The 22,149-nt window shown below is 40.1% G+C and overlaps 2 protein-coding genes across 2 annotated transcripts in view; one reads left to right on the top strand and one right to left on the bottom strand.

Moving 5' to 3' along the window:
* Positions 1-24: 24 nt before the first annotated feature.
* Positions 25-15,178, top strand: CAVIN4 (caveolae associated protein 4). The gene is made up of 2 exons (XM_040082041.1): positions 25-816; positions 13,092-15,178. Exons 1-2 carry the CDS (start codon positions 406-408, stop codon positions 13,746-13,748), a joined length of 1,068 nt encoding a protein of 355 aa, XP_039937975.1. The 5' UTR covers positions 25-405; the 3' UTR covers positions 13,749-15,178.
* A 2,484-nt stretch (positions 15,179-17,662) lies between these two features.
* LOC120747561 (dynein axonemal heavy chain 5-like) overlaps positions 17,663-22,149 on the bottom strand; it is a 149,713-nt gene continuing 145,226 nt past the window's right edge. Inside the window, exons 75-76 of the mRNA XM_058420799.1 lie at positions 19,223-19,444; positions 17,663-17,881 (exon numbers count right to left, since the gene is read on the bottom strand). Of these exons, the coding sequence (XP_058276782.1) occupies positions 17,663-17,881; positions 19,223-19,444 (441 nt within the window). The remainder of the gene's footprint in view (positions 17,882-19,222; positions 19,445-22,149) is intronic.

The following is a 22,149-nucleotide window of genomic DNA, read 5'->3' as shown; positions in this document are numbered from 1 at the left end:
TTTTGAATTCCCTCAGAGGAAAGCACTCCAGTAACATGAAAACAAAAGCAGATCTTTAAAAATATGCAAGTTTGCTTTCCTGCTTAATTAGCAAGTTACTTAACTTTCCTGGATTAACACTAATAACTTCATCAGTACAGAAGCGTGACCCTTTAAACGTATGTTCCTTTCCAGATATTGCTTCCTAATTTTAGGGGTTTCATGTTGCTGAAAGTATCTGAGCAATCATGTGTGGATATTTTGTAGTCAGAAGTATTTGACCAAGCTCCAGGAGCGGCGTTTCACGCCCTACTTTGAGCATCGCCGGAGCCAGCTGTCGCCCTGGCTCCCTGCAATAGCGCCAGAATCGTTCTGGCAGGATCACCGAAACTTCGCCTCGCTCCAACCTGGCTGAAGGCAGGCAAAATGGATCGCCGCGAAATCACCTCGGAGGCGGACAAAACACACCAAAATCGTCTCTCCAGCGTCATCGAGGAGGAAGAAGAGCAAGATGCAGCTTACACGATTGTGACAGTCCTGGACAAAGTGGCCAACATTGTTGACAGCGTGCAGGCGAGCCAGAAAAGGATAGAGGAAAAGCACAGGGAGATGGAGAATGCCATCAAGACCATACAGATTGACATTTTAAAGCTGGCCCAGGCTCATGGCAATACAGGCTTCACAGTGAACAAGTTACTGGCAAAAACCCAGAAGGTCAGCTCCACCATGAAGGAGGTGCGGGCGCGCGTGGAGAGGCAGAGCACCAGTGTGAGGAAGGTGGAAGCAAAACAACAGGAGATGCTGAGAAAAAACAAATTCCGAGTCGTGATCTATCAGGTAACCGCGAACCTAATTCCTTGTGCTACTGTCGCTTTGCCACCTCCTTGGTGATTTCTGGTAGCTGCTGGTTAATGAAGCAAAAGGTGCAGTCTGTCCAATATAGGAGTTATTTTATGCTTTCTTTAACACTGATCTGTGCTCCCCAATGCCTTTCAGCATGAACCTACTGGCAGCAGCACACAGGGTCTATTATTAGTGTGGGTAGGTTTCTGAGCCAGTCGTGTAAGATTAACTGCAGATCAGCAAGGACTATTTGCTGCCTCTCCGAAAGGTAATATGAAGCAGGCTCTTTAAATCTTGTCATACAAACCGTGCCTGACATTCATCTCTGTTATTTTTTTCACCGTATTGGGTAGAAGTGCAAATAGCAAAAGTGTTTTTGAGCTCTCTGAAACACAGATTTTCTTCTAACACTAATTTCAAAACATGGCTTGTTTAACTTGCAGTGTTGCCCAGGCTTTCATACTGCTGACAAATTGGGACTTTCTTCGTTGTCTCAGTATATAGCAGCATATGTACAAATTAAATTCATGACAACAAATACTCCCTTGTATGATCCACCTTGGAAATGGTTTATCATAGCACCGCTCTTTCAATCACAGTGGGCAAGGAAATCATATGGTTTCTTTCACTGACCTTATTCTAGGATATTCATTGTGCTTCAAAATAATTGTGTTTCAAGAGAAGTTTCATGAAACAGCATGGTCTCACTTGCATCCATACAAGCAGTGTAAACGTTCTGGGATCTTGTCAATGAGTGCTGTGAAACACATTTGTCTAATGGTCTGATCCTGCCTTTGCTGGAACTTCCCAGCTTCCCAGGTCAGTAGAAAGTAAGAGTATTTTATCTTTTGCCAGAAGCATAATTGCTCCTTTTTTACCAGCAAGTCGCCAAAGCTTCTTTCAAATGAGTTGTATTCCTCATTAGGTGTTCTTGGAAATATCACCCTTCATGAGTAACACAATGCACCCCCATCACTCAGCTTTACACCCTGGTCTTGCATCTGTTTGTACATAAATAACATCATTTGCAATGAATGGACCTGTGTTGCACTGAGTTTATTCAGCACCGTGTACAGCTGACAAATGCATCTTTATAACCTAGCTTTCTTAAGTAGTTCATTTTCCACTACTGGGAAAAAATAGCTGAAAAAAGGAGAAAAAGCTGAAGGTAGGGAATATCACCTCTTTATCACCTCTTAGTACCATATACAGCCAAACTGAGCATCTCAGATTTTCTGACTGAATGACTTACTATGGTTGTTCAGTAGAAAGTACAGACCAAATCTGTCCTATTATCACCATTATTGCAACCTGCATCACCATCACGGAATAGAAAACAGGCACTTTCTCTTTTTGCTTGCAAATAATTTCCCAGCTAAAGGTAATAAATCTCTGTGACTCCCCTGGTTAATGGCATAATGCCGTTTCATTGATGGGCCTTTACCATAATGACTGCAGCAGAATCAATGCCTTGAAAATATTTGTCCTTAAAACTGTATTCATTACATGTTGTAAATTTTTCTGCTAGCAAGACATGAGCCATTATTTATTTAAAAATATAGGAAAATATTGTCAAAATGGATTTACATGCAGGTGTAAAGAACAGCCTTTGATATTTTCAGGTATTTCATGCAAAAGATGACTCTCACATTGTGCATTTTCTCTTAGAATCACCTTCAGTAGGAGTTTAGGGTCTCTCTGCTGGTTTTGCTGGACAAGAATGGCCTGCACCCTGTTCCGTATGTTTGATTAGGTGGTTCTTTTCAGGAAGGGAAACAGCATTTTTTGTTGTCTTTCTGGCTTCCTCTTCCTACAGTGGTTAGGACTGTCAGTGAGAATATGAATGACTCCCTCCTTAACTTCCATTCTCTCTGTGAGGTAGACTGAACAACCTTTTCCCACGTGCAAGGAGGAGAGGCAGGTATGTGGAACCCTCTGGGATCCACCATTTAGCACTTTTCTGGAGAGGGATAACTGCAGCACTTCTCAAAACCTGGAACAATCTAGGCAGGCAAAAGTGCGCTGTAACTTCAAGGCACAGGTACATTTATGAGAGGTTTTTTCACTCAAGTACAGAGATTTTCACACTGCTGAATTACACCAGGGTAGGCACACTGATGCAGTGCCAAGACCTGAATGATTGGAGCTTGGCTAGGATGAGTGGGAGTCTGTTAATAGCTACGGAACCAGTGTATTCCCTGTGCTATACTCTACAAATGGATATAACCAAGTTGTTTACTCTGTGGCTGTGATTGATGGCTCTTCTATAGTGAGGAGTTTTTCTGATGAACTATTTGGAACATTGAGATGGGGCCAATGACCCATGTGTTGCTGGTATAGAATATTTACACCAGTGAGGACATGTTGGTTTTAGTTTTAACTTTTGCCAGAACATCAACGTATGAAGAAAAAGGAAACATCAATTAAATACTAAAGATTTTCTTTCAAGTGGATAGCTTTGATCTTATCATTGATGGAGGCAGTAGGCAGGTTGAAAAAGATCATTGGCTGAAGGAGATTGTCCCAAGGGGTCTCAGCAATGATGAAAAGGGTTTGCGATATCCTCACATTAAAAAAAGACAAAGTGATCATCTTTGAGCAGAATGATTAGGGAATTGAGAGTGTTCATTTTTAGAAGGCCATGTGGTTGAGGAAAAGATTTGGTAGCAGGCAGTTCTCCTCCCTAGGCTGACTGTATGATTAAAAATGCCAGGTTACTTCAGACTTTCTAGTGAAGTCTTTGACCCTGGAATGCTATATGCCCTGAGACTGTAGTAGGGAATAAAAAGGATGTTGTAGGTTGTACAGGTCACTGCTCATTTCTGTTCAGGTTAGTCTGAATAACCAGCTGTAAGAGCTATCATTTCTCTGAAGTCAAAGAGCATTTAACTGTTTAAATCATTCTGACTAAATTATTCAGAACTTAAAGGGGATTTTTTTTTTTTTTTTTTACCCTGAATGAACTAGTTTCATTTGCTTTTCTGCATGTTCTGCAAGTTCCTATTTAAATGGAACTGTACAGGCACCAGAATGCCATGTTACTATTACTGGGCTTTTGTCTATTGTTACGTCACATAAGCACCATAAATGAATAACTGGGGGGGACACGTGCATTTATTTCGCTCACTGCTGTCTGACATTTAAAATTAGTGGACTTGTTGTAAACCAAGTAAGCTTATGGCTTGACTGACCTATGCAGTAGGGTTACAACTGATTTATTTGCCCTGTGGTTGCTCCACTGCACACACGGGGAGAGGTTCACAGAAGCAGCCTTGCAGAGGTCACTGATATTGTGCATAAACAAGTTCAAATATAAGTGTCTTCTCCTGTCCACTGACCTTCTGTGGTTATAATGACTAGACAGCAAGAAAGGTGAGATCAAGATGGGGATAATAATCTGGGAACCTGAGGAAGCACTTTCATCTGAAGTGGCAGTAGAAATCAGGGTTTCAGGAGCTCAGGAGATTGCCATTAATTTGGTACCATTTGGGGATAAGAATGGCAGGCTCAAAAATGGCCCTGCAGATCAAAATTCTTAGTAGCGTGGAGTTAAATAGCTCACCCAGAGCAGACTGTGCTAGGTGGCTCATATTTGATCACTTTTCTGTTTTTCAGAAACGCAGGAGGTCTTATCCTTTCTCATATTTATGTACCTGTATCTTACCTCATAACAGATTATCTGGAAAAACAACAGGTGGCAGTGCATTGTGTTGAAATGCGAAGTGAAGCTTGCAATGGGTTTCTCAAAACGTGTTTCTAAGGCTGCCTTTGTCAACTGTGTAATATCTTCCTTGAAAATCTTGGTACAGAAAAGGTGTGATACTAATAAAATGTGTTCAAAATTGGAACCTGTCAGTTCATAGTAAGAAATATAGACAAGAAACCAAATTACTTTTACAGCTAGAATAATGCTAATTTTAGTGTACATGGTGTTAATTCCTGTAATTTTAGTTCTGATCTGAAACCATAAATGGAGGTGTTCAGTCCTGGAGACAACAGGGTCTGGAAAAAACTGTCTTCTAAAACTCACAGGAAGAGAAGAAACCTAAATTGTTATTAAAGTGTAGCCCGAAAACTGGATGGGAAAAAAAATGGTGTGAATTGACTGAGTATATCTGACAGCAGAACACCGACCTCAGCAGCTCAGTTTCACAGGGCCTTTGTTGAAGTCTTGTGGCAGAAGCCTTATAAATATTTTTACAGCTGGGATAGGTAATTGCCTTGCTGAGGATACAGAGAATAAAATAAACCCAATGATTTTTTCAGAGGGTGTCATGAGAGCCCTTTGTTTGCACTGTCGAGCCCAGTGCTCCAGTTCAAAGTGCAGCGAGCTGGCCCCATGCCGTGCAGCAGCCACTCATGGGGAGCTATCAACCAGCTAAAGAAAAACTGTGTTTCTAGTTATATGTTTGCAAGGAAAGATTAGAAAGGAAAATAAAATAAAAAAAAAATTTAAAAACCCCCACAAACAAACAAAACAACAACAACAAAAACAAACAAAAAAACACCAACCCAGATGTGGGGCTGTTTCTGTGTTTCTAAAAGGAAATAGCTTGCATAGTTCACAAGACTTTGTTCATACCAGATTACAAACTGGACTCAACACCATTGGATCTGGTGCCCCCAGACCTGTTCCTTTGGGCTGGCACTCACTGGGGAACAGGCTGTTCTCTTCTCAAAGCTGCCATTGATTTTTCTCCACCTCTTAGCACTGAGTGGTGGAAACAGCTGATCTTAGTTTACGTTTGCACTGGATGCCCCTGGTTAGGGCTTCCCTTGGGGTTGCTCTGCAAGTCAGCAGAGAAGTGCAGTTACAACGTGAGGCTCCTGTGTCGTGCCTCTTCTCCATGATCCTAGAGGCTGCTTGGAATTGTCACCAGGAGCAGCAACTGACTGCTGTGGGCACATGCGTATCTCAGAATGGACTCATAGAATCACTTAGATTGGAAAATTCCTCCTGAGATCATCCAATCCAGCTGTTCAGCAAAACCCTTCACTCCTGTGGCACAGATTCGGGAATGGACTTGACTGGGGACATGCGGTTGGGATTAATATTCTCAGCAGTACTGAAAATAGCTGAACCTTGCAATTATTCCCTTAGTACAGGAAAAAAAAAAAAAAGATCGAAACAACACAGGAATGGAGGAGATCAGGAGTATGTGAAGTCACAAACAGGAAGTTTAGGATCTGGGACAGGACTCATCTTGCCAGGCATTCATTTGACATCAGTAACACAGATGTTTGTACATTTGGCCTGTATATTCCTTTCACGTAAGCAGAGAGAAGTGTGTGGAACTTGATCCAACAAGTTGTAGACCTCTACTTCTGGATACAGTTTCTATATTTTAAGTATCTTCTCTCTCCATGTAGTTAAAAGGTTGTTCAGGAATGAGTTCACATGGAGACACATTTACTTGGGCAGGTAAGTTCAGCAGTTTCTGATAACTGGTTTTTGCTTGTACTTGAGAACTCTTTCCTAGTCTAGCTGACTTGTAGGAGCAGTCATCATGTGATGAATGAATGAATCAAAACATTACCAAATATATATATATATATACATATATATATTTGACTTATCACACCTTGTGATGTTTTTTCTCCTTTCCTTGCAATGGGCTTCCAGAAAACTTGGAAATGAGAAATTTCACCAGTTTGATTGCAAGCCTGCAATCAAACTGGTGACCTTCAGAGCTATTCCCTGGTCTAGTTCCATAAAGCAATAGCAGAGCAGAGGAAGTGTGAAGCTCTTGTTTTCCCCTGAAGCTGCAGTCGTCCTTTTTATGCAGCATGTGGTAGCCTGGAGCCAAGGGCTTCTCCCCTGATGTGGTGTAACTGGGAACTGGCTGCTCATTGACTGCTGCAAGCCACAGACAGCAATAATGGCAGAACAAGGCGAGTCCCTTTGTAGTCATTGTATGCTGGTGGTTGAATTAATGAATTTCTGTCAGAATTTAAATAAAAGGGATGTGTATTAGGCTTCACAAAAGAGAAATGAGGGGAGTTGACTGTTCTGACTAGGCTGGTTTTCCATTGTGTAAAAATAATTATAGATGCAGCAACAACACTTAGCCATAAAGTCTTATATGCTGAAGTGTTTACCTGATAAAAATTCTTAGGTGGTCTTTTAAAACAATCTCTCTCATCGGAGCAGATTTTTGGCCTTCTGTCAGAGATTCTGAAGTGACATATTTGCAGAAGAAATGAGGGCATCACTTGAGATTTATTAAGCTTCACTCTTAATTGTTAGAATATGAGTAAAAGCACCGAATGATTTGTAATTGGTTATTCATCAGTGGTTTCGTGTGGATTTAGTGTGCAGTTTCAAGTAGATGTTTTCCTGATTTACCTTGGCTACCAGTCTGAATAACAAGTCATTCATCCAACATGCAAATTTCTAAGATTTGTTTAAAACATTGTGGCAATGCAGTTTCCTGCCCATCATTTGCATCACCAGTTGTCATAGACACAGCAGCAGTGCCAGAGCAGGTGCTGGGTATCCTTTGACCATTCTGCTGCTTCGTGCTCTGCTTCAGAATTGTCAGGTGATCACCAGTCAGTCCCATCTGTGCTTATGTTAATCATCACCTGCACTTTCCATGTCATACACCCCAAGGCTGAAAGATCATTTGCTGTGACCTTTCCCTGTGCAACACAATGACTCCAAGTTACGGTGTTTCATCTGTCTCTCCTCCCTACTTATGCTAAGAGAAGTTTCTTTAGGGCCATTGTGAGTCTTGATTTTATATATAAAATACATATATATATATATATATGTTATTTTAGATATATAAAAATGAATTATTTATTTGGTCATTCTGATTTTCTGAGATTTTTCTTTTTTATTTTAAAAAGCTTTGTTGTGCTGGTGTTGATTGAAATTAGGTAACAGTTGAGAGCTGATAACTGTTGCCTTTCTTAAAGCTGTTTAGAGTTACGTTTTGAAGCTATTTGAAAATAGAACGCAAAGTCAGTTTATAGAATTTCTAGCAAATATTTACGTGTGAAACAGTGCATTACATTTTTTTCTCTCTGCCAGTTTTGGAAGCCCAGTCTGAGTCTTGTAATACAAAGTTTTGAATACATATACCAAAGAACAGGAAAGGACAAAGGATGTAAAGCTCTTGAATTTGCTACATTCATTAAAATGCCCTCATATTCCATTATTTTTTCTTTTCAAATGACATAATAAAATTATTACTGAAATTATCATTAAAAATGTTCATGTACTTAAATAAAGCCTAAGTATTTTTTTACAGTGACATTATGTCACTGCTTTGCTTAGCAAATCAAGTGAACTCAAACTGAAAAACACACATTTTCTTAAGGAAAATAAAAGTACTGCTGCTATTAATTATTGATCCCATCTGTGCTCCCAAAGAGAGGAAATTTATCTAATAAGTTTGCGAGGGAATCTTTTCAACCCTTTTTTCTCTTCCCAGCCTCAGAGTCCTTGCTGAAGGCATGACATTCTTCCAGCAGCTCACTTTGGCTCCCTAGTGCAGCAGTAAGTGGAGGCTGCTTTTAGACCCAACCTGATCTTTGCCAGGACACCATGGCTGAAAAATACCTGAGACATTGCTAAACAATTTGCTCTGCCATTTCCCCCTTTCTCTTCCCAAAGAAGAGGAGAGCCTGACTGTGCAGGCAGGGTTATCAAGAAGGCACATTCTGAAACAGCCTCTTTTCCCCTGTGGGTTTCAATTATCTGAGCATTGCCACCTTGAGAGTCCCATAGGGTTGATTAGAGACATTGGCACATTTAAGATTATTTACTTATTGGTTTTAAGGTTTCAGTGAGGTGGAAAAGTCAGCACGTTTCCCTTTGCATGGTTGAGGAGCAGGGGCATTAGCCTCCCCCCATAAATGCTTTACTATAGCCTATGGGAAAAAATGCTACCGCTTTGATCCCTTCCTTGTGGTTAGAAGATGCCTGCCGGGCCTGCAAACTGGTCACTGTTCCCTCCCATGGGTGCTGAGAAGCCAGCATTTTGGCAGCTGATGGAAAGTTTGAAGAGCAAAAGGAGGGTTTGAAAGACACAGTCTATGTCCCCTTGAAAAATTTCTAATTGTGAATGAAATTGAAATGAGAGCAGGGGGTGAAAATGCCGGTGATGGAGTCAGCCTTTGTTAGTTCAATATTCTCTGGCCCTGGAGCCATCTGTTCAAATCAATGTCATGCTGGCCTCCTTCATCAAAGATGAGGGTTACTTATATGTTTACTTTGTATTCAGCCAGGCCCTTAAGAACTCAAAATTCTTAGGCTAAGCATATTTGAGAGGTTAAATATCCAAAAAATAGGAAAAAGCAAAGTTCAGGTTTAAGATATTGTCATAGCAAAGCTGTCATGCCAGGGGCTTCACCAGCCACTCCTGAACTGTGCAATTGTTCTGTTATGGTGTTACACCTTTAAGTTTTTTCCTTAAGCAGCGGATCTATATACTCCGCAACTACAACTGCAAAGGTCTCCAGGATTTTCCCTTACCATTCAACCAAGGCTTTCAGTCCCTCCTTTGTGACCACAAAACTTGAAGTTTTTTTCTTTCAGGCTTCATGTCCTTCCAGACACATGCATTTCTCCAAAATATTTCCAGTTTCAACACACCATCTACTCTCTCCTCCTAGACCCATTCATAACACACAACCCTTCTTCTCAGCACCCTTTTCCCCTCACAACGTTCAGATCTACAGCAAGGTACCTGAGCAGTGACATGCTTGCTCAGAACTGATGTCAGATTGGGGGAAGACAGACAGAATGACCCAAAATAGCCAGCTGCGCAGAAGACCACTTATACCTTTGTGTCAGAACCCAGCTCCATTCTCAAATTGCCCAAAGGTTTCTGTGTTAGTAGAGGGGCCATGTAAGTGTGAGAAGGTGGGAGATGCATAATATGAACATGTGTGTAACACTTCTCGTACAAATCAAAAACAACTTTCAAATTAAACATTTACATGACAGATTTACCAACTTTTTTCTTGGAAGAGAAGGAAAAAATATTGTTCTGTTGGAAAGGTCTGTTTCCAGTATGTTGAGTGGTGGACAATTTTTCAGGAGATTATGGCCAATGAGAAATTATGGCCAACAAACACACTAGGACCAATGTGAGAACCCTCTGCAGGTGCTTCTTCGAGAAGCAGTGATGAAAGGGAAAGGGAATGTTCAGCTTCCACCAATTTGTTTTCTTTTTCTGGGCTGTGCTTGTCTTTGGTGTTTGCCAGTAGATGAGGCAAGCAGAGAAAATGTCCTATGTATTAACTGATAGACAGCCCCTATGATTGCATGCCTCTTTCTTCAAGAAATTATGTTAAAAATAACTGACTGCTTGGTATAATGTTTAGTGTGAAATAATCTCCTGTCCTCATTTTAGATCCTCCCTCACCTCCCGTGAGTGGTGGTGGTGGGTACAAGTTCTTCCTAGCAAAATGCTTAAGCAGATTTTTAACAAAAACTTGAAAGCAGCAGCATCAATGGCTCAACTCCCTTCTCACCCTCCTCAAAGACTGGACTGCCCAGTCCTGCTATTCCCAGTACCATCTGCTTTACAGACCAGGAGAAAGCTCTCACCCAATTTAGGGCTTTGCTCTATGCTGCTGAAATCAGATGTTTGGTCTTTCGGTTTTAGTGAGTATATAAAGTAGCTATATGTTTTGACACTGTCTGTTTCCCACCTGGTATTAAAGCTTCTTGTCTTTGCCTTAGGAAGAATGAGATCCTCTCTCTTCTTTCTGCCCCACAGACATCTAGTGATAAGAAGAAATGAGTTAGGAGCAGGAGAGAGAGAAATGAAGCAGATGAAAAAGCTCACCTACTGAGCCTAAATAACTGAATTTTTATTTCAAAACCTTCCTAACATGCTAGACAGGCTGGCTAATACTTTCCACTTCGGTAACATCCAGAAATCTTGAGAGGAGATAGAAACTCACACTAACGTTTTGCCTTGCTACTTTTGATTCTGCAGGATGTGTGCAGAGACCAAGGAAAAGAAAAAAATCAAAGATTTGGCAAAGTTCATGTTGAGAGTCTGTAGGAGAATGTAAATGCTTCTCAGGATCAGCAGCTTAGTTTCTGTGTCTCATCTACAAGATCTTCATCTCACATATTCTTGTTAATAACTTTCGATTCTAATGTGTATGTAGGAAAGCTGAAGTGCTCTCTTCTGTAGCTAACAGACTGAAGGTAAATACAATAAAAATCTGGTGATTGACAAAAAATACAGAAAAGTTCTTCTTCCAAAGATAGACAACTTAAATACTGCAGAGAAAATAGTGTCTCTGCCTCCCCTCCTTTTGAAAAGTAATCCTCATATGAAAGGCATATTCCTCTCCCCATATTGTATTAATCTCTGTATGTACTGAAATTTTAGAATATTTGTTCTGGAAATATTTTTGTCACTATATCAGCTGAAGGAGTGGAGTATAATTTAAAATCTTTGAGGAATTACTATCCAGCTGTGTTTTAGTTAATTTTCAGAAATAAAGAGATTATGTTTATATGCAGAAATCTTTATATAATTAATGTTAATTTGCACATGTTAATGAAGATTATTAGCAAAGTATTGTAGTTTTCTTCCTGCTGATTTTGACAGATGAGTTGAACAACATGCTGCTGTAATCAATGTAACATAATTTGTCCCTATTTTTTCTAAGTATTAACAACTATTTTACAAGAGAGTTTTTAATGAAGCCAAGGCATGATGAGAGACACTGAAGTGGGCTTTATCTGTCAAATAGCTCAATGTATGTTATTTTATGTATTGCTAACACTCAGTAAAATAACATGACTCACTACTAGTGAATCACTGTGAAAAATGACAGACATCTTTTTGGTTGGAAAGAAGTTCACAGCAAAATATTCAGTTAGCCTTACTTGGTATTCATTGGTTCGCATCTACAATCTCTGCGTACATCAGGAGGATAAGGGTACTAAGGGTCAAGTCCTGACACTGCCATACCCCAGAAGCCAGCTAAAGTAGTTATGACTAAAGGGAAACAGCTTAGAAAAGCGTTTTACAGCTGTTGTACCTGTTTGCACCCCAAAGGGCTGCTCCTCCTGGGAGAAGAGCATGGGCACGTGCATGTAAAAACCTAGTAGGGAAGAAGGGGGTGGCATTGTCCATACCCCTCCTACAAGTTACGATTTTTCTACTCTGCATACACTGCACTTCTAGATAGAAGTAACTCACTGACACTGAGCTACAAATTTGTATTGTCCATGCAGATCATGTAAACAGCTTTCTCAGGAATAAGAATAAAATTCAGATAGATTCTTCATTGCCATAAACTTCCTTCCCTTTTTTTTCTCTGACATCCTTAACAACTAGCTGATTCTTGGTAAATTTTTTGTTTACTGTGGACAGTTTTTGGAAGTCTTCCATGTTTTTTAGCTTTGAGCTTCTAGAAATTTTTCTTTGGAGAGGCTGTATGAAATCCTAGTGCTAAGATATCTAGGATAGTCACCATTTCCAAGCATGCTGTTGATACACATTAGATGTGTCATATAAACCTATAATTCTGCATGTTCAAACAGGCACCAAACTCACCACAGGACACAGAGGGGCTTGCTCAGGAATAGCGAACATTTCCAGATGGAACAAATCAAGTTCACCTCAGCAATGAATTGTGTGTTACTGTGTTTACCAAATAACATCTCCCTGCTTTACTGACTTGTCCCCTTGGGCAGCCAGCTCATGTAATATGGTGGTGTTCATTCCCTTCTGGGCAGCAACAGCAGCGTTCGCTAAGTTCCAAACGGTCAATAATGCACTAGTAATAGTAGTAGACCGAAGTTACTCATATCACTGAGGCATTTGCTTGGACAGTGTACAGCTGACACAAGCCCATGAGCCATTTTTGTCTACAGTGTCTGCTTTTATTGGTGAGGAGTAATGGATCTAGGTCCAATCCAAAGAAGCAGATAAGCTCAAAAAAAAAAAAAAAAAAAAAAAAGAAGACCAAGATGAATCTGCTCTGAAAACCATCAAAGGCCATAGGACCATTGCATTAATTAATTTCAGGCAGAACCACAGTGAAAAGAAAATTTTGATCAGGAATATAATATCTTTAGAGAACTTGGTAAAGATTTCTTTTGCCATTTGTGTTATGCATAGATTGAGTATGATGGTACAAGCCTACCTTACTTTCTTACAGTATTATATTTTAGTTAGCACTAATTAATGGCAAGCCAACCAAAAAAAAAAGAAAAAAAGAATGGTTGAACCACCATCTTTCTGACACACACTTGCTGGAACATGACTCTTTGCTTTTATTCACAGGAGGAAACCGAGTGTCCTTCATCCCTCTCTGTTATCAAAGAGATGACAGCAGGTGAAACTATAGAGGATGATTTCTTCCCACCTGATGATCTGTCTTCTGATGAAGAATATTATATTGAAGAAAGCAAAGCAACCAAGTTCAAGAAATCAGGCATGAGGCGCATTGATGACATCAAAAAGGCATTTTCAAGGGAAAATATCCAAAAAACAAGACAAAATTTTGGCAAGAAGGTAAACAGGCTCCAAACTAGGATAGTGACCCCGGAGAGGAGAGAGAGGATCAGGCAGTCAGGAGAGAGACTGAGACAATCTGGAATAAGGATCAAGAAAACCATTTCACAAGCTGCTCCAACAAAGGAGACATTCAAGATCCATAAAAAAAGTAAAGAACGAACAGGAGCCGAAGGTCAGGAGGGGATCCAGGAAGCCAGTGTACACATTTCCTCTGAGCTCCCAGCAGCAGAGCCCTTCACTGAAGAAATCTCTTACACAGAAGTGATCACTAAGGTTAAGAAAGACAAGAATAGTGGAACAAAAGGTGCTTCCCAGTCAACTGAAACAGGGGTGACTATCCCAGAAGTCGTCCTTAAGCAGGAAAGAAAAGAAGGAGGAGGTGACGATGATGTCCCTTTGCTAGACTTGAAGCAATCAGTATAAGGAGTCATTGAGCACACGTGCCATACTGTCCTCACTGAGCAAGAGAGAATACAGTATGTACTCACTCAGCTTTAGAGAAAATGTGTGAATTTGTGTTATATCACAAACCGTGTTGGTGTTGTTCTGCCATCCACGCCGATGTCTGTAGTGTTGTCTTCCTGACAAAAGTCAAGCCATGCAAACTGAATGAAGGGGCTCCCCCTCTGTCTCGGCGTGTGCCGACAGCCATCGTTAACCCAAATGGAACTCGCAATGTCAAAGGGAGATGGGAATCTGCTGCATTTCCAAGATTGATTTAGCAGTCACTTTACAGCCTAATCACTCTCATCGTTTCATGTACAACAGTATAAAATTTATTTCCATTATCTTATACCAACTCATCTAATCAGAAAACAATAACAAAGCTATTACTTCATATTAGCAAAATGAAGACCTACGGAAAATGTTGTTTAGCTGTATTATCACTTAAGGGCCCTCACAGAAAAAGCAGGAAGAGCATACTCCTGCTTTACCCACAATATGAAAAAAATGTGGCAGGAGTAGGGTTTTGAGTAAATTGTGTTTTTTATTAGTGGAAAAGAGAAACTCCTGAAATGACTCCAGGTTATTTCCAGACTTCTGGAATAGGAAAGTTCATTGTAAGTAGGCAATGCATTTTGTGCATTTATGGAGTAAGAATAAAAAAGAAGACACATTAAATATGGAATAGCAGGAGGAAAAGGGAAGGAGGTATTGTATTTATGTTTTGGAAAGATGAGATTGTGAGAAAGGCAACAATGAAGCAGTAAAAGTGGAATTAGATGAAAGCATAGGTTCTGGATAAATGGAGAGAAAAATGAGAATATTATAACTACAGATTCCTTGAGATCTTTTAGAATACTATTATTCTTTACAGAGGATCATAGGGTTTATGAACATAACTGACCAGACAAGAGAATTGTTTTGTTTTCCACTCTGTGTTTTTTCCAAGCTTCACTGTAATTAAAATCTATTATACATAGTCACAGATGTACAGGGCCAATCCATAACCCAATTCTTTTTTTCCTATCATCATCATTATTGACCAGTCACAGCCTCAGGGATTATGAGACAGACACCCTTTGGACTATGGAATGCTGTTTGCAACTCTCAGGAGCCAGTGCCCTGACATCAGATATGTTTGTAAACATGACTGCTATGCTAACATGGGGTGCAGGACTGTACTGCTCTCTTCATTCTTAAATGGAGTTGCCTTCAAGCACTTATCTAAAGCAATGTTAGTCATTACTATCTGTGTGAAACTTGTACAATATTGCCAAAACCTGTATGATTGTATTTAATATCTCGGGTTCATTAAACAGAAGAGCATAACTTGGTTATCTATATACATTGTTTGAAGACTTTCAGCTAATTGTTAATCTATCATTCAAATATAATTAGTTTGATTTCAAGTATTCTGCCTGCCAGTTCTTTCATTTAGATTGGTGTACAACCAACTTGAAGTGAAACAGCTTAAGCAATAATAACTAGGGAACTCTGGTTGGGGAAGGTCAATGTTTTACTATATCAGTGACATTTCAAATCAAATTAATGTCGTCAGACTGGGAGCAACAACTCCACTGAGCGGAAGGGCAGGATCAAGCAAGAGAAGGAGATTGGGAAGGGAACAGTATTCCTGTCAATAGTAAATTGTTCATCTCCACTCTACTATAATCACATGCAAAAGGGAAAGAGCATTTTGCTTGTAGGATGCACTGAAGGTTTTGTTCGGTGTTTTGGTGATTACTAGTGATAAGAAGCCTTTTTGGAGCAAAGTCAGTTTATGTTCTTCAGTTCTGTATAGAACTGTAGCTGTCTTCAGTGAAATACTATATGATTTTTCTGGTTCTTCAGTAATATGGCCTGCATTCTGTTCTGCAAGATTTGGCATTTTCCTAAATTTTCCTAAAACAGGGTTTAGTTATTGAAATGAAAATGTTGATGTTCAAATAAGATATTTATTTGCATTTTTATACAGCAGAACACTATGTGCTAGAGCATAATTGCCTATAGATTTTCTTCATATAGTATTTAATTTTCTCATTTTGCTTGACAAAAAGTGATACAGTTTCCATGGAGTATATCATGTAGCACCAGATATAGCTTCTATCAAATATATATTTTTTAATGTTTACTTCTAGCTTCAATTGGTCAGAGGATGATTTATTTCATAGCAAGCAGTGAGTTCTTCAGGTGTGCTAAGTATTTCAATGTACATTTCTTATTTTAAATTACTATCACTGTTACTGACCTGACTTTTACATGCACCGAGAGATTAAAGTTAAAGTACTCCATACCCCCTCATAAAGGCAGGGGATGGGGAAAACGCCATGGTTTGCAACCTCAGTTTCTGTGGAACAGCACAGACCTTCGCAGCTTGAAGTCTCCCCCTTCTTTTTCATAATTTCCAAGATCAATGATCATGAAGCCAAAACCTTCAGCCTTCTCAGAAACAAAATTCTCAATGAAATTGGTTGATGTACAGCCGCACTGCAGGGAGGTCTGGTGTATATTTTTTGAACAGTTGGTTTCACTTAAAAAGATAATCTTGCCGGCACTGTTGCTCCTAGCTCTGTGGAAAAAAGGGACCTTGTCCCTGTCTGCTCTGTTTTCCAAGAAGAAAGCTGGCACTCTGCATTTTGTTGTGGGTGTGAGTGTGAATATCAAACTTCCTCATGGAATGAGCCTTGCTATTGCTAACTGCAGAGTAAAACTGGCTATGCAAAGGGGTGAACTACCTCCTTAGACACTTACTATACAAAAATTAGAGCGTTTACAAGGAGAAAAACAAAAAAAAAATGAAGTCCTGACTGCAAGTCCTTCTTTCATAACATCCAACAATTCCTTTTGCTTTGAATTTGTGCTAATGAAAGAAGCTAAACATATTTTCTGCCAATAGCCATCTGTCTATTAAAAGAGAAGTGTCAATCATCCTTCAGTTACAGGGCGTACAGCAGTGGTAGTTAACACAAAAATACTTGAACCATTTCAGGTGAAGTGTGGCCTGTGTGTTGTCTTCTTTTTTTAACAAAACAGATGCAAAATACAGAACAAAAAGCACTTAAGAGGTTTGAGTTTGCAGGATTAAGGCATTAATCCAAACAGAACAAGTACTAATAGAACCAACATGGTGTTCAGATGTGTTTACTCTGAGAAAACTTTAAAACCTTTGCTCCTGCTAATAAGGGGGGGGTGTGCACACCTTCCTCATAAGTGGATATAGGCTTAGAAACTAGTTAATAGGTACAAAAGGCACTTCTTGTGCAAAGATAAACACTCCTATTTCTATGATAGTTTACATTAAAAAATGGCTGTTCAAGAAAATGGTCACAGCCATTTGTAGAACCACCCATCAAGTTTAGAAATGCAAAATCAAAGGAGCTGTGCATTGAAATACACACAGATAAACATAAAACTTTACCATGCATTTAATTATCTTGTCATTACAGCTTTAATCATGCTATGGATGATAAGATTTTAACTACAAAGTTGAATTTAAAAATAATTATATTATATTATGAAAAATCCTTGTATTAAGAAGGAAGATAACATCTACAAAAGGACCACCATAAGATATCAGAGCAGTTGTCACTATCATAAGTTTTTTTCTATAGTGCTTCCATTATGAGCAGGTTAGTTGATTATATTCTCACTTGCTTTATAAGAGTTGCCAAATTTACACCTGCAGCTGTTTTCCCTCTGATATTCCCAGGATAAATAAATTTAGTATTCTTGCTGTGAACAGAGTAAGCTGATCTGTGTACAACTAACATAATCTCTATGTATCACCTGCCAATTCCAGACCTCCTGTGAGAAGGAGACTTTGACAATAACAATGAAATACTGGCTGCAGCTTAATCCTACTTGATGGTTCTTTCTTTCATAGCTGTCTGTCCTTACTTCGAACTGCAGAGCAGTGCAACCCCCCTCAAAGTCCAGTGATCAGGATTCTGCACTGTTTTCAGATGCAAAGAGAAGATGTACGTCAGGTCTGTTCTCTGGGGCTTTTTGTAGACAGGGCAGGAGTACACATTTCCGTGTAGCTTCCTTAGGTCGTTCAGCGTTGTCGTGCTAACGGCGTACACGTGGACTACGGGAAGGCTCGTGAACAGCACCTGAGAATGTTAAAAGACACACAGGGCTCAGCATTAGAGAAGCAGGATGGGGTATCTGAATTCTAAACACTAGAACTAGATTCAGTGATGGCCTTCAGCAAAAGCACCAGCACCTCAGCAGAGGTACACATGAGAATACAAGTCCTACACTCACTACTACGCTGACACTAACTTTAAGCCCATGGGAGCTCAGCGACAACAGCCATCAGGATAGCCTGTAGGAAGGAAAGAAGAGAAGAAAAGTAGAAACCTGGAAAACTGCATGCTCTGGAGATAGATGGAAAAAATGTCAGGGTGGTTCTAGGAGGGACAGCAACCATTGTATTTTTTCCCTTCCTTTGCCCCTTTCACTGATGTTTCCCATTCTTTCCACACCTACTTTTTCCTGAATGGCAGGAGTGGAGCTACAAAAACCAAGCTGCAACTAGCAACCCTCCTTATTACCTCTGCAATGCTGACAACGGAACTTCTAACATCCAAGGTGCTTCTTGGGTGTTTATCCAAACTAGATCCCCTCAGGTCTTCCACCAAGACAAAGTATTCATTGTCAGGGGATAAAAACAGATTCAGATCCAAGAGCAACATGGAACCCTGCTGAACAGTCCACTGCACTTGAGTAAACTCCGTGTTTGAAGGTGTCTTTTGACAAACCAGGCAACAGAAGTTACAGCTGGCAAGGTTTGATCTGGAAAACTTTTCTCTCAGTCAGACACAGAAGTGTTTTACCTGTGGACAGGAATTATCTCAATTCTGATTCCAGAACAGTTAGCACTGACTTGGAAATAGTGTACCAGTGCAGACAATGACAATTTTCCCTGGACCATGACTACAGCATCTAATCATTACTCCCTAACTAGATTTTAAATCTGCTTAGTCACATCAGTGAAACATAACTCAATACATGGATAACTGAGCATAAGCCCAGAACTAATACTCTTCTCATATTAAAAAACAAACACTAGGGATTTCTAGTCAACCGAACCATAACCTCCATATCAAACCTAGCCCAGGGTTTTGGAAGCTTTGATAAGGTCCCCCTTGGTCAGTCAAAAGAAGACTGACTATGGGGTGCACTATTTTACTCAAACATAACTGTGCTGTTAGGGCCCCTGAAGCCAAGAAGCCCAGCATCTGGTCTGCCCTACTGCTATGCATCCTAAATTCATTTTCTGACAGAAGTCTTTTTGTTCATTTCTGGTAGGTGAAGAGTCTGTTCTCTTCCCAGCAACACTGCTGCTGGTTACCCTTTTAAAACCTGTTGTGAAACCACTGCTGCAGGCAGTCAGCATACTTCCTGGTTTTCCCTGAGAATTATGCCACTGCCTGCTACACCATCCTTACCTTTGGCGCTGACTCCACCAGCTTGCTGTTCCTGCGGTCCCAACCTGCCCCTTCAAGGAACAGGCCGTGTATGTAAACCCCACCAATGTCCGCAGGAGGAGGGCCAACAACATCTTCTTTCATCATCTTGGTCACTTCACTGTATAAAACAACACTGTCCAGTTCCCACCCTTTGGCTAAATTCATGCGAGTTGTCTCTTGCCTCATGGCCGTTAGGAATCCCTAAGGAGACACACAGGAATGTGACAGAGGATTTTTTAAAAAGCCTTGGATTTAAGCCATTTCCAACTTTTTTTCCCTATGTAAGTGACATCAGCTGTATAAGAGCTCATCTCAAAGGATTTAATGTACGTATCAACTAAATTCAGCAGTGTGAATGCTTTCCTATACTTCCCCAGCACCATGCATCCATACATAATTGATGCACATGTTGGTGTTAAGAAACCCCCAAGTTGGCTTATTTATAATATCAGAAGTGCCTCTATAACTCACCTCTCATATTTTTTTTACAACCAACCAGATGTTTATAAGGCTGCCATATTAATGTGTTTTGAGAGATTTCAAACACACATAATTTCTAATTTCTCTAATGCTGGCTATATTATTCATCTTTTCTTATACCAACATTGTAAAAAATGCTTTTCAGTCAACAAATAAGCATTTTACAGAACACAAAGGAGGTACCAGCTGTAATCATGCCATTAAATACTGAAATGCCTCTGACACTTCACTCAGTGAATTCTTTACAAACTGCAGAAAACAGAGTTTTAGACAACAGCAAGTTAAACCCAAAGCACTTCAGCAGCACAGAACAAATAGAGAGCTACAATCTCATGACATCAGTATAAGCTACCAAAAGACAAGCCAGGCTGAAGATGCTTGTTAGCTTCACTGATACAGCTGTCCATGGGAAAGCACAGTTCAGTACATGGGAAGTGCCTTAGTCCTTAGAGAGTAGAGGGAACACTTCTTTGCTGTTCCAGTGATCATGCTGTAGATGTGCATCTTATTTTACCTTGTGGAAACCCATCTGTGCAGTGAGGAGATGAATTCATAAAACACAGAATTGAATATGCAAGGGCAATGAAAAGGACACCTAGGAAAGAGTAAGTTTTCTGACATATTTCAGAACAGGGAACTAAAGTATCTGGAGACAGGGAAGGGGGGATAGAGAGCCACATGAGGAACACACAAAGGTGGGAATCAGTGAGCCAACAGCACAACTAGGAAGAAATCAGGATGGGAATGAGGGAATCGAAAAAGTTTTTTATTTTTCTTCAATATTCACAGAGCGAGATAATTCTGTTGAGCTACCATTAGGGCCAACTATATAGAAAGAAGTCAGATGTGGGAAAATCAGCAAATTGTCTACTGAATGCTGGGGCCAATCTCCAGCTGGTAAGACTGGAGTGCTCCAAGCCCTTGGTAGCCGTGCAATACCCTTTTAAGTCATGAGAACAGGAGATGACTTTCATGAACTCAGATATTTCTGTTAAATTGCACTGGTTGCTTCTCATTAATATAATACCAGAGACCTCAGAACAAGTGTTTTAAAGAAGTTTTTTGATAGCACAGATAACGGTAATTGTATTAGAAGTAGTTGAGAACTCCAGCTTATAGCTGAGGGAAACAGGATTAAAGGCCAAGTTCTTCTATCAGAAATGCCATTAAATGAAAGCAGAATCCTTGCAATAATTTGTGGAATTTCAATTTGTAGAAATATACTAGAACCAATAGTTTAAAATACATGAAGTGTTCACTGCCATGAGACCCCAGAGGGCCACTGGATCCCAGATAAACTGAAATATTAAAGAAAGAAGAGCCTGAAGAGGACAGAGCCATGACCGTATTGAGGGCATCAGTTCAAAGGCACCACTCAAAAAGTAAGCTCCAAGCTGTGAGTTGTCTTCAGGGATAAGGTTTAGATAGCAGATTATTCCTACAGAGATAGCAGGACCTATACACTTTCTGCAGTGGGACTTTTCATGCTTATCTGCTCATTTGAATGAATCCTAGACAGCATTTGAAGGCTGCAGCTGTGAGCTGGAGGCCCAGCTGGGTGTCCCAGGGTGGATGAATGGCACAACAGAGCAAGGCAGAATCAAGTGGCTTGCGGGGCCACTGTACAGCTGAGGCTTTGGCTCATCCCAAAATCCTCTGTCAGGGGCATAATGACCCACTTACCATGACATCTGTTTCAATTTCTGGTAATCCTTGGGGGGGGTTTGGTTTTGGTTTGGTTGATTGGTTGATTGGTTAGGGTTTTGGTACTTTTCTTGTAGATGTGTGTTTGCCTTTTCTTGAATTTCTCCCCATCCAGCTCACTGAAGACTGCTAAAGCTTGGCCCCTTTTGCCTTTTAACAACTCATGCGAACTAACTCTGAACCTTCTAGTGAGGGAAAAGCAGGCACACATGGAAGCTATTAAAAAACACATGAAAATCAGTTAAATCCATTGCTCTCAGAATCATATTCTCTCCTTTACCTTACTTTGGAGGTTTCTTGTCAGTTTGCAAATACTGAGCAGATTATAGCAGATTTGCAAGAACTAACTGGATACTGAGGAATGGAGGCATTGTACCTCATATTGTGATTAGTATTAACATTACTTTGCCATCTAAGGGCTGTAGAGGTAGGTTGAGGATTCATTATGCTGAGAACTACACAACCAGAAAGAGATAGGTTTGCCTCTCAGTGCTTGAATTCTATATATAGGACAAGTGTCTGGAACCGGATACAGAGATGCAAACAAGGAAACAATAAAACAGTGTCGGCCACTAAATGGAAACTGGGAGGTAGAAATAAGGAATGCCTAATGTCAAGTTTTTGATGAAAAAAATCCAGTAACATCAGATTAACTTTCCAGAGGAAGGAAAAAGCATGATATTTCTTGTTTTGTTCACCCCAGTTATCTTGGCCCAAAGCAG

Source organism: Hirundo rustica, chromosome 1, assembly GCF_015227805.2.
Source record: "Hirundo rustica isolate bHirRus1 chromosome 1, bHirRus1.pri.v3, whole genome shotgun sequence".
Taxonomy (NCBI): Eukaryota; Metazoa; Chordata; class Aves; order Passeriformes; family Hirundinidae; genus Hirundo; species Hirundo rustica.
The sequence above is the reverse complement of the archived record's forward strand: the minus strand, read 5'-3'. Positions and strand labels throughout refer to the sequence as shown.

What these genes read in the sequence shown, in the direction of transcription:
- CAVIN4 (XM_040082041.1), top strand. Translation starts at nt 406, where the DNA reads ATGGATCGCCGCGAAATCACCTCGGAGGCGGACAAAACACACCAAAAT. An exon ending in TCCGAGTCGTGATCTATCAG is followed by an intron (nt 817 to 13,091) that starts GTAACCGCGAAC and finishes TTTTATTCACAG; the next exon opens with GAGGAAACCGAGTGTCCTTC.